General features: G+C 39.0%; 1 protein-coding gene across 2 annotated transcripts in view; it reads right to left on the reverse strand.

Moving 5' to 3' along the window:
- The window catches only part of MRPS27 (mitochondrial ribosomal protein S27), a 100,665-nt gene that overhangs the window by 17,407 nt on the left and 69,676 nt on the right, over nt 1-13,582 (reverse strand). For both annotated transcript variants that reach the window (NM_001134110.1, XM_054555212.2), the window contains 1 exon segment: nt 1,152-1,266. In NM_001134110.1, coding sequence (NP_001127582.1) covers nt 1,152-1,266 — 115 coding nt within the window.

Here is a 13,582-nt window from a genome sequence, read left to right on the forward strand (position 1 = left end):
AGATTCCCTCATCTTAATTCTCCAAGTTGTTTTTACTGTTTTTCTTTTCTTTTTTCCTTTTTTTTTTTGAGACAAGGTCTCATTCTGTTGCCTAGGCTGTAGTGCAGTGGCATCATCACAGCTCAGTGCATTCTCCACCTCCTAGGCTCAGGTGATCCTCCTACTTGAGCCTCTAGAGTAGCTGGAACTATAGGTCTCGAACTCCTGGGCTCATGTGATTCTCCTGTCTTGGCATCTCAAAGTGCTAGGATTACAGGCATGAGCCACGGTGCCTGGCCTTTACAAATATTCTTGTGTGGCACCTACATTTGCCTAATATTAGATTTATAAGTAATCCTGCTTATCTGCCTTATTAAATTGTAAACTTCCCAAGGGCAAGGACAGAATATTGCTCATTTTTGTATCCACTATCAATAACCAATCCAATGTCTCACAAACAAACTGTATATAATATATATTAAGTTGAACTGGGCCCAAGTCATGGAAATAAAACATTCTGCACAGAAGGGGACTCAAAAACAAAATCAGTATTCCTTTTCAGTGCTAACTTTCAGGGTCCAGTGACATTATAGACGTAATACCTTTTCATAAAAAGACTTAAAATATCTTTATAGTTCAAACTAGTGTTTAGCTTCAGACTCACAATAATAACATTCTAAACCTCTGTTCATTTTGTATTTACTGCATACAGTGGAATGTAAGTAAGACTCAACTCTTGGGTGGTGTAACAGTCAGAAAGATCCCAATCCTAGAGGGCTCTCAGGCTTGATGGGAGGAGTCAGGGAACTCAAAAGACATAGGAGCAAACATGGTCATGTTTTTCCCCTATACTTCACCAGAAGGAAACAGGCAAGAAATCTAAGGCTTAGCAACCAAGAATGAAATGACCACCACTGCAGAGTTCTTCCTTTTGCTTTTACCTGTCCTTTTCTGAGTCACTATATTTGGAAAAGGAGCAGCTACAGGATTTTTTTTTTTTTTAAATTTATTAATGAACTTATACCCAGCTCCATTCTGTTAATAAGAATATTTGAGGCCAAATAATTTTTTAAAGTTATTTCTGGTGTTATTCTTTGCTGTACTACAATAGGTACAAACACCATATCACCTAAACTCAGGAAAACAGGCTGCAGATCCACGGAACCACTCACCTTATTTACAAGGGTATATAAGGCTTTGTCTTGTGCATCATATTTTAGACACTGCCTAATCCAGGTGTGGATAGTCCAGTTTCTCAGGTACCAGCAGTTGGGGCTGTGTCGAAATCTAAATAAGCACAAGAAGAGAGAAAACTGGTGTTAACTCTTATATGTTAAAACACATCTTCCATCGATAGGTCCTTCTCTTAGATACTTACAGAGTGCAATGTGACAGAAATTCATAAAAGTCAACAGTTGATAAAAACTCGAGAATGAAACTTATTAACCACAAAGTCTGAAATGGTAAAGAGAAGGCAAACTAATAACACAAAAAATTTTACAAAAATTGTATTCCTTATACCCCTTACTTCGACATCTCATTTTAATAGATTTATGAAAAATGATTTGGGGAAAATACTCTACTAATCATGGCATTATGTAAACAGATACTTCATTAGAAGAGACGTGAAGCTTAAGCTGAAACTTTGGAAGTTTAAAACAAATGAAGAAAATGAAAAATAGGATAGCACAGCAACTCTGTAGAAGAGAATCAGCTTTGAGTAACAGTGATATTTCCTGTGGCTCTTAGGAGAGACTGGGACACTCTTCACTGAGTCGAAGGAAAACAGAGGAAAAGAAATAAAAGTTGAGTAAAATTTAACATTCATGTCCTCCAAGATTCACAATCCCACACTGCCTTCTTCACAGTTCCATTGTAGCTCGTCAGTTTATCCCTTACTTCCTATAGCTCCCTACAGGGTCTTAAAAGTCTGAAGCAGCCCAGGATGAGTTATATACAGTAATAGTATACCTACAAAGGAACAGTGCTTGGAAAGGAATTCCAAATGCTGCTTTTGCCTTAGTTCATGCACATTGCTAACACCTGGGATGGAAGTTGCTACTCCTAGTTCCTGGGGTTCATGACAAAAGACTGACTGGAGATTGGGCTGTGAGATGGGGGTAGAAAGGGCTCTGTAGTCCCTCTTTTTATTTATCTACTTTGATTAGGATGGACCCTCATATACTACACTATATCATGTTAGCTGAAATCCCCATGTTTTCCTTAATCATTCAGGAAGCAGGTCAATCGCTGGGCCCCACAAAAATCAAACTCTTTTTCTTAAAAAGAAAAAGGTGAGACAAAAACCTAGTGCTAAAGGATTCCATGCCATATTTGAGAGTCAAGGGTACAGATGAATACTAGTGGCTTTTAGAGGCTGATTATTCAGTCTGCCTCCTGCTATTTCCTGCCATCTGCTATTAGCACAGTTTCCTCTGAACAGGTTCTCTGCCAAAGTAATAGTTAAGAAAAGGAGAGGAAGTGAGACATAGTATTTAATTTAGGATATCTATTAGTGCTCTGGTGAGAGATTTGGCAAAAATAAGATCCAAAGATGTTTTATGGATTTAGGGTCTTCTAGGCAGCCTGATTCTCTTCAATATTTTAGATTTTGCTAGAAAATGTCTCTCTCACTCTATTTTTCTCTACAAATTAGCCCCTTTAAAATCAGAAATAGAGAAATATGTCAAATTAGGTTTAGAATAAGAGTGACGTGGCCAGAGAAAGGCATAGTATAGGGGACCTAGATATTCAATCTTATAACATCTTCTGCACAGAAATGAAACAAAATACACCTTTAGTATTCCATGTTTTCCCTCATATTTGTTTTTATTTTTTTATTTTTATTTTTTGAGACAGGGTCTCACTGTTGCCCAGGATGGAGTGCAGTGGTGCAATCCTAGCTCACTATAACCTCAAACTAACTCCTAGGCCCAAGCGATCCTTCCTCCTAAGCCTCCTGAGTAGCTGGGAGTATAGGTGCATGCCACTATGCTCAGCTTATTTTTTGTAGAAACAGGATCTTGCTGTGTTGCCCAGGCAACATTTTCAAATCAATAGTTTAGCTACTTGATTCTTGTTTCTCTGAACAATCTGAGATTTAACATGAAATGACCAATTAAAAATGAGTTTTATTTTTTAAAGAAAAAAGTCAAGTGAAGTATCAGGTGTACTGCTTCAACGATGGTGACGCTTCCTCATCAGCCTGTAAGTTCCTGTGTCAGCAGAGACAGCGACTGACTTGCTCAACACTGATTCCTGTACTGACACAATTTTTGGCCCATAGGTTTTTCAGCTAATTAAAAAAAGAGCTTTAATCAACACTGGTATTAAATGCTGTTATGTCCCGATCATTTTGTTAATGTCTATGGTATATGTGAAGATATGTAAATTTCCTTTTCGGGGCATTTAGAGTCTCATTACAAAAAAGATGCACACATAATTTAATAATAATACGAGGTGGAGCATGATAAGTGCTAAAGACAAAAGGGATTGCTAGAGGCTAAAGGGTTTTTGGTAGTAGCAGTTGTTGGGTTTAGTCAATTTTTCCTTTAAAAAGAAACAAAACAAAATATAACTTTTTTTGGTAATGACTTTGGGAAAAAAATATATCAAATGCCAATTACTACCCTCACTAAGATTATTTTAAACCTAATCCCTCATTTTAAATCTAAGGTTCTAGCTCAGGATGTCTCCAATGACCACTGAAGTTGTAACTTTTTTTTGATGATGAACTTTACAATAAGAACACCATGACCATATCCAACCAAACACCTTTATCTTATTCATGATCAGCAGACCACTTTTAGGCTTTGAAAAAATAACAGACTGATAATGAGAGCCTAGTTTCAGACCTTCAAAGCTCAAATTAAAACATATTTAAAGCCATTTGCTAAGCTTCTAAGGCTAACTTCAACACAAGGAAGAGCAAGAAAGTCTTTTCTTCTCAAAAGCCCTTCCTTCACAGACTTTCTCTCTTAGAAGCCTAAAGGGAAAGTTACTCAAGACTTCGCACATCGAATATAATCATCTCTGCACAGCAGCCCTTTGAGATATTTGTCAAGACGCTCAGAGAAATCTTTAATAAGTCTACTCCCTCTCCTATCCTGGGACAAGGCTACTTGGTATGAGCTCTGCTCTCTAAGCCCTAACCATCTTAGACTCAATTACGTCTAGGGCATTTTCTTTCTTTTTTATTGTATATACATTTTGAGAGACAAAGTCTCATTCTGTCACCCAGGCTGGAGTGCAACTGCAAGATCACAGCTCACTGCAGCCTTGAACTCTTGGACTCAAGTGATCCTCCTGCCTTTACCTCCTTCTTTATTTCTGTAGAGACAGGGTCTTGCTATGTTGTTCAGGCTGGTCTCAAACTCCTGGCCTCAAGTGATCCTCCCACCTCGGCTTCCTAAAGAGCTGGGATTATAGGCATAAGCCACTGTGCCCAGCCTTGGACATTTTCAATGAACTCTCACAAAAAATAAACTGAGGAAAAGCAGTGAAATACTTACACATACTATAAAATATGCTGCCCAAAATGCAATTCCTGAATTTCCCAGCCAGGCAGCAAATGAACTCCTTTCTTGGCCCCCATCAGCATTAAAAAGATAAAACTTACGTGAGTGGCTATCTGGAATATAAACAAGTCAAAACACTGGGCCAGCGGGGTTCAATTTTGGATGGCAAGTTTGAGAAGAATTCCTGTTGGTGACTTTTTAAGCAGTTCAGACAAATAAATGTGGGGACTTTTCAACTTCCAGTAGTAATATGTCAGGTGAGTGAGTCTCTGGAATGGGCACTTGCCTGGAATGATTCTGTGGACTGCTGGATGAGCATTCTCCCTTTCTGTCAGAAGAAAGGCAAAGAGAAAAGAATAGAACTAACACATTGATTTTCCAATTTGCCTGCAAACAGACTGGCTTTTGTTCTCGCCTGCTCTGACCACCAGCCTGGCAGATTACAGACAGCCACTGTAGGAGTCCCCTCTGTGCGCCTATGCCATCAGCTGTTTGCTCACCTCGACAGAAGCTTTATTATTGCCTAGGTCAGCAGGCTGTCAAGATAGGCAAACATGTGAGTGTAGAAAAGAGAAACAATACAACCCAAATATCCCCAACAAGGTTGTGCTCATGAAGGCTAAAGGTACTCTGAGATTTCAGCTTATAAAATGTGATTACACCTACAACAATTCTAAGGAAATGTGTATTTCTTGGAGGAGCATAAGAAAGAGTGACAAAGTGTACTCTCAAGTTCTAGCTCTAGTTCTAAAAGTTGGTATCCCACAGCTAAAGAGATCTCTGTCCCCAGTGTTGAGTCGGATATTCAGGTGAAGACAGAGCTCGCCTAGGAAGCCAAACCATGGCCAATAAAATAGCAGGAACTGAGAAGCTTCCTCTTCTCAAAACTCAGGCCATACTCAGAACTCTTAAGGGCATCTGCCTGCACTGCTGCTCATTCAAGACTGATGTTACCAGGAAAGAAGGAGAGCAGAATCACAGGCTGCCAAACTGACATGGGAGTGAAAGTCTTGGATATCACAGAGATTTCTTAGAAGGGAAGAGAGTTTATATAAAGGAGATCAAGAGTGAAAAAAAAAACACCAGAGATTGACTGTGATTATACAAGAGGTACTCTATTTAGTGTGTAAAAGTCGCATGGGATTTCCTGTTTGACCAATTTCGTCATTTAATTACAAAAAAAAAAAGTGGCCTAGGCACAGTAGCTCATGCCTGTAATCCCAGCACTTTTGGTGGGTAAAGTAGAAGGATGTCTTGAGGCCAGGAGTTTGAGACCAGTCTAGGCAACACAGCGAGACCCCGTACACACACACACACACACACACACACACACACACACACACACACACACACACACACACACACACACACACACACACACACACACACACACACACACACACACACACACACACACACACACACACACACACACACACACGGCACTCATAGCACACATACACACCAAAAATAGGCAAAAAAAAAAGAGTAAAATACAGCCTTTCTTCCATGGGGTTGAAATAAAGGTTTTGTTATTGTTGAATGGCTAAAGTGGCAATGCTCATCAGCTCTTTTCGTCTCACAAATAAAAATGCTCCAGGCTGGGCAGGCCCAACGCACAGATGCCAGAGCCTGGAGCCCAGCAGCTCACAGCTCCACCATTTAGCTATAACACACTGGTTCTTCCACATGACTGAGCAAGCTTTCCACAATGTTTATCCGATTCCGAGAGCCACCAGCCCTAAACACACACATGCAACTTTCCCTCCGCCCCAGTGAATTCTGTATCCTGTGGCAACAGGCTTTACAGATGGGAACCTCAGCCACGGAGCTGGGGAGACATAGAGATGGGAGACGGGGTCAGGGTAAAGGGAGGAAAGAAAGAAAGCCAAGAAGAAAATATGGCTGGCTTCAAAGCCTGCAGTGTGGACTGAGGATCTTATCAATGAAGGAAAGTTAGCAACTATCAAAAGGAATGAGCGCTTCCTTGAATTAGAACCAAAGACCAAGAGTGTCATGTGACTATTTAAATCAGAATCTGATTCAATCACTGCTGCTCACTTTCTCATTATTTTCTTTTTCATCCTGCTGGAAATTCTGCTTTCAGAATTGTTAATTTCAAAACTAGCAATTATTAGTTGCCCCCAACTACCACAAATAAAATCAAATTTTGATGAGATAATTTTCTAATGACTATTATCTTTTTGTCAAGTACTTAAAAAAAAGATGGCAGGGTTTAATACAGAAATCGATAATAAAAACATCAGTATTATACGTTAAAATTTCCTGCTTGGGATCTCAGATTCTTACTCAAAGAATTTAAGGTAATTTTAACTTTCCACATACACACACTTAGCCTGCACAAAATAAAAGCACCAAGTGCAAGAGTCCCCTCCAAAACACCTCTCCCACCCTGCCAACAAAAGTCAACCAGTTTGGGCTTGAATATTTCCAACGAATTCACTATCTACCTTCACAATGCAGATACGAATGTCTTTCTTTAAAAGTTCCAATTTTTAAAAAATTAAAGTCAAGTTTACAGATACAATGTACAAACAAAAAAATTCATACATTCAGTTTATAGTTCTATGAATTTTGACAAATGCATCCACTTGCATAATCATGACCACAATCGAGATAAGCCCCCTTTGTAGTCAACCTCTCCAGGGTTTGCTGGTCAATTTAAGCAAATTTTATACAGGTAAACCTCCTTGGGTCCCTTTCCATATCTAGAGTTATTAATTTTATAAGAGGAAAAGCAAATAAGGTAATAAAACCACCACAATATCTACTGGTTGGTTTATAATGTATATTCTGTCAATTTCCCAGAAGAATTGGAAAAAATTAAAACTCAGCTTGTGAGCAGTTATTTTTTCTGAGCCCTACATATAGTCATTAGGCCTTCTGGACCCCCTGCCTGCTAGTCTAAAAAGGCTGATGAGTAAGCAGATTTTTCGTAGAGAATAACAGGGGCACAGAATTGTGCAAATGTGGAGTGCTAAATAAATGCAGCATAACAACACATTTTCTGAAATGAAGATAGATAACAGAGGGACTTGTTAGATATCAAAGTCTGAATTTGTCAGACCAAGGGCTTAAAAAAGAGGCCCTTAGCATTTCACCTGGAAACACACTGGTATAAATATGACATACTAGAAACTACTCCAGAAGAGTTATTCTTATTATCCACATCCTCTCATGAAACAGAAAGCAATCAAAAGTAGGACACATGTCACCACATTATTCTTTCTCCCTGCTCTCTGATCTGCCTGCTGTTTTGCCAGATCTAACTCTCAGTCTAGGAGACATATTTCTGCTTCATTTAAGTATTTACTGAGTAGCTACCTTTTGCTCAGGCATGGTGATCTATATTCTTTACCCACTGATCAACTAATTTCCTTTCATTCCAATTTTTTTTTTTTTTTTTGAGACGGGAGTGTTGCTATGTTGACCAGGCTAATCTCAAACAGCTGGCCTCAAGTGATCTTCCTGCCTTGGCCTCCCATCATGCCTAGCCCTAACTCCTATCTTAAAGATGACATCTCTCCCTTTCTGATACAGAAAAAATACCTATAGACAGACTGTAAGCTCTGCTGCTCTCTCTCTCTCTCTCTCTTACTTTCATGGTACATAAGGGAGGCAGTCAGAATGAAGCCAGTTGTGTTCTTTGTCTAAAGCCTGGAACACTATTTTATCAGCCTCCAAAGAGCAATGTGTGTAGATAACCAGGGAGCATTACTTGTGGGGAGAACGGGAGAAGAAACAAGTATTTACAGTGATCACTGAGGTGCCCATCTGGAGATGGTCCTAAAAGCAGAAAATGGCTTTGTGGCCACCACCTGACCTATCAGTGAAACTGCACCCAGAAGCAGCTGGTAAAACTTCTCCAGCCTCTCTAAAGCTATACACACACTGGCTCACAGGTCAGCTTCATGACTGAGAGGCAGTTGCTGAAGGCCAAGGTTAGGCTACAGAGGGCCTTTACCTAGGAACAGCAGGAAGTTGAGAAAAACTGGATCCCAGAACCAGTCCTCTTTATAAAAGCATATAAAGGTGTGGAAACTGGCTTGGTTTGGACAGAGATAAGAGAAATATTTTGGTTTTTGAGTAGGAAATTTATGAGCAATAAATGAGCCAGTTTTAAATACATGTAAACATTTCCTGATGTCTCCTAAAGCTTTGGCTAGGAACTGCAGATAAAATTTCTGCAAAATCATAAATAATACAATGACTAAGATAGGAAAATCACATATATTAATTAAACACTGGTTTTGAATAATTCTGGGAAAATGAAAGGTGAGAAAGAAAAAAAAAGGAGGAAAACAAAGGAATAGAATAGAAATAAAAACCAGAATTTCTGGAGTATGCTAGGCTTAGTGAAGTTGTCAGGATTAAGTCTGCCACAAAAGAAATGAGCAGGCAAAGAGCCTGGCCCAGGAGATGAAGCACACCAGGGTAAAAGCAGAAAAGAATTAAGCCAGTGTTGAGCAGACTTATATGTGTTTGTATGTGAGATTACGGATTTCTTTAGGGGTATTTCTGAGGGAAGACAAGCTCAGTACTAATCAGGATTTCTTAAGAATTAGATTTTTATTAAAGAAGAAAAGCATCTCAGTATTTTAAACATTCTGATTCTCTAACACGTGAAAAAGTTGAATCCCTAGGCATTCTTTGTTTGTAGCAAAAGGAAGGTTGGACATATTTCCAGTGATACAATCCAATTCATAGCTAGTTTCTATTTCTGTAACTCTACTGACTCCTCTATTAAGCTTTTAAGCTCTTAAAAGGCAGGGGACAAGTTATCTATCATTTTGCGTCCTACAAACAAGTGAATAAGGACTCAAGTAGGTGCCTGATAATTTGGCAACAGTGACTAGGCCTGCTAAGACTGTATAAATACCCATCATGCATGCTGAAATTCATGAGTATTATTTATATTTGAAACAGTAATTCACTTCTGGCTGTGAAGTATCATCCTGGCTAAAATAAAGTTGAAGCCAAGAAGAAATGCTGCCTTTTTTGTACAAGGCAGGAGGAGATGAAAGATGGCAGAGGAAGTGGAGTAGTATGTGGTCATTGTGGAAAGCCACCTAGTCCTCACTTATTTCCCCTACTGTTCCTTCTCACAATACATCAAGGATGATACATGGATTCTTTAATGCAAGTTGAGGGAACAGACAAGCTGCTAGGAGAGTGAAGCCATTAAGTTGAGGACAGAAGCCAGAGTACATGGGTTCAAAGAATTTCCCTAACAGGAACTCAATAAAAAAACAGACTCCTTTCAACCCTGGAAGAGGCTTTGAAAGCAACCTAGGCCAAGTAAACTGGGGATAGGGGAGAGAAAAGAAAGTTAATACTGAATTAGAGAATCTTTAATTTAGTGCTGGTAGGGACTTTCAATTATCTATTGTATACTGGACTATTTATTAAGAATTTACTAGCCCTGTTCTAGGTGACGTAAAATTATGTAGTCTATCTAATTCCTTTACTTTATAGACGAGGAATCTTGATTTATATAGTGAGATAAAACGATTTACCCCAGACAGTTAGCAATAGGACCTAAATTAGACCCCTCACTCTCATTATTCCACCATTGCCTCTTAACTTCTTTTATTTGTAGGACATCTTTAAAAAACATTTTTGTGGTTTCACAAAGGTCTCTAACAGTGAAAAATAAACATCTCCTCTAAATTTAGGAGCAGAATCAACAGAAAAATAAACTCAGTGTAAAACAGTTCTGGAATTGCCCTGAACTAGCTGTTTAACTTTGGAGAGTCACTTGATCCTTCAGGGTTTCAGTTCCTGCAACTGTAAAATGAAGAGGTACGGTTATCTGGATCACAAACTCAAATGTCTATAGGAGCCAGTCAGTTAATATAAATGCATGAATCATGTAAGACAATAGGTACAAAGCTGCTTGTATTACGATCAAGCAAAGTGATTTCATTATACTGTTTATAAAAACACAGCTTATGGGCCAAACAAAATACACTTGAACTCTGGACTAGACCAGACTCCCGGAACTCCTTCCAGCACTTAAGTTTAATGACTCTAAAAGACAATAAGCCTATATCTACTCATTAAAACATCAGTCATATACAAGTTTCTATTAAACCAGAAAAATGGCAATGATACAAACAAGTGAATAAAGACTCAAAGATAAATGAGCAACCATTCAGTCCACAGCTGATTTTACTTTATTCCACTAGCCTCCATTTACCCACCATATGGGGTACCCACTTTGGGCAGGCAACAGAGATTATTATTATGGGAATGGTGGGCCCTGCAAGTTGGCATCTAAAATTTCAAGGTGAAATGATAAAATCAGCTAAAGTTAAATTTAAGGTCCCTAAAGTACATTACAACTGAAGATCAAGTTTTATAGAAAATAAAATTTTCAGCAATTGATCACTCCATTAGTAAAGCATTTTATTTTCTACTCAAATATTTCAGTGCAATTCAACTTATATCTAAGAGAGTCATCCAAAGTAATTTTCCTACATAATATAAATTATTGTTTTATATACTGTTACTTTATCAAGCCTCTGTTATCTGGCAATTCCTGCAGCAGAAACGGTTGAACTCTAGAAAAAGGGGAGTAGGGTGGGGTGGGCATAGAGATATTCAGAAATTACTTGACAGTTTTTGGAACATAATGACTATTTGTACTTTAAAAAGGAAAGATATTTAAAAATTGAGATTTATATTTGTGAGTCCAATTGGTTTTTAGAAAGGTTTACTTTACCACTCACCAAACAAACAAAAACCCTTAGTTGTTTACATGTAAAGACAGAAAAATTAAGGTGACCTTTCTTTCTTCTGCTGCCAAATAGTAAAAATCAGTATGACTATAATACGTTTAATAGGCAGCTCCTCTATTTAGCTCAAGCTAGTCTCTCATACCAAAAACCAAATTTTTAAAAACTGAATATTTGAAATTGTACAAACAAAATATGCTAAGAAAATTCTTAACAATGACCAAATGCAAACTTCACGTCATAGGAAGGTTAAGTACCAGAGGCAATTCCTTTTAATAGGATGACAATCATAAGGAGGAACAGTTACAATTCTGAATATGAAAGAGCTGTTTCTTTAGTAATAAACCAAATACAAAGTTCCGGGTTCATCTGTGCTGGCTGGCAAATCTTGCATAAAAAAGCCATACTTTAGCTAAACAAAAGCTTTTAGGCTGGCCCAGAAAGAGGGAATGAACAATTTGAAAAACATCTTTTATTGCCTGAGAAAATTTAAAAAGTGTCTGAAAGTGCCAGGAGACCTGCCTCAATGTGACTCAGGCAGCTTTCCAAAGTCCCTCAGCTTTCCTAAGTATGAGTCATAGGGGAAGGAGAGAGAGCTCCTTGGCAAAGATATAGGTTTTCCTCTCTGGTTCCACCCCCACAATTTTCATTAAAAAAAAAAAAAAAAAAAAAAGCTTTGATGTATAATAGTTAAATAGATTCCAGACAGGCTTAACTGAAGAAGTTTGAACACCAGGGAGGCAAAATATCATTGCAGAAGTTGCTATTGTTCGCCATTGTGATCCACAGACACAGGGAGCATCTTCTGCATCCTAAAAAGGGCTCGGCCCGTTGATCATGTGTCAGATCATGGCTGCACTTTGTGGGAGAGAAGAGGATAACAAGCTATGAAAATACCTCTGTCTCCCTAGTTTCTTAAACACCACAAGCTCATATACTAAACAATTACACTGAGTTCGAAGGGGTGCAAGCTTGTCCTTTATGAGTGCACATTAAGCAGAATTTCAAGTGTGGTAGCAAAAAAGTAGGCTGTCCATGTATACATGGCTGCTACAATGAATGCAGCCTTTAGTGAACAGATACTTTTTTTCCTTCAATAATCTTAGGCAAAAAAGTAAGGAAGTTGGGATTTTTTAAGCACGGATAAGGCAAAACTGAATGTTAAACTGCAGAGAGAATAGTTCTACTTCTATACCTATAAGTAATTACTTATTACAACAGAATGGAGCATTTGATGAGGTCAAAGCTCCTCTCTTCTGCATTTGATCATTTATCAACCTACTATGAATCAGGATATTATGCTGGGCACTAAGAGACAAAGATGAATAGACATCTCCTTGCCTTCAATGAGGTTAGATTGGGATGATCAAAAACAAGTATTTTCAGCCCTGTGTGGTGGCTCACGCCTGTAATCCCGGCACTGTGGGAGGCCGAGGCACGCAGGTCACTTGAGGTCAGGAGTTCAAGACCAGCCTGGCCAAAATGGTGAAACCCCATCTCTACTAAAAAATACAAAAATTAGCCTGGCGCAGCAGCGCATGCCTGTAATCCCAGCTACTTGGGAGGCTGAGGCAGGAGAATCACTTGAACCCGGGAGGCAGAGGTTGCAGTGAGCCGAGATGGTGCCACTGCACTCCAGCCTGGGTGACAGAGCAAGAGGCCATCTCAAAAAAGCAAAAACAGGCTGGGCGCAGTGGCTCACGCCTGTAATCCCAGCACTTTGGGAGGCCGAGGTGGGTGGATCACGAGGTCAGGAGACAGAGACCATCCTGGCTAACACGGTGAAACCCCGTCTCTACTAAAACAATACAAAGAAATTAGCTGGGTGTGGTGGCGGCAGCTGGGTGTGGTGGTGGCGGCTGCCTGTAGTCCCAGCTACTTGGGAGGCTGAGGCAGGAGAATGGAGTGAACCCGGGAGGCGGAGCTTGCGGTAAGCTGAGATCACGCCACTGCACTCCAGCCTGGGTGACAGAACGAGACTCCATCTCAAAAACAAAAAACAAACAAACAAAAATAACAAAAAAACTCCAAGTATTTTTTGAGCATTGATAACAAGTTTAGAAGGTTAATTTATAAGCATCATAGGTAATTTCCTATGTATATAACACTGATTATTTCATAACACCCTGATAATAAATTTTGAAAAACTGGCTCTCAATAGGAAAATAAATCCAACTTTTCTCTCTTCTTCCCAATAGTCTGTCTTTTTTGTTTCCTCGGGTATATTTAAGAAATAAAAATGTTAGAGATAATGCTGTACCCTGCTTCTCTTACTTCCTAGAACAAGAAAGTTGGTGTCCATCATTCTCATGTTATACTTTTACTACT

The sequence above is a fragment of the Pongo abelii genome, chromosome 4 (assembly GCF_028885655.2).
Source record: "Pongo abelii isolate AG06213 chromosome 4, NHGRI_mPonAbe1-v2.0_pri, whole genome shotgun sequence".
Taxonomy (NCBI): domain Eukaryota; kingdom Metazoa; phylum Chordata; class Mammalia; order Primates; family Hominidae; genus Pongo; species Pongo abelii.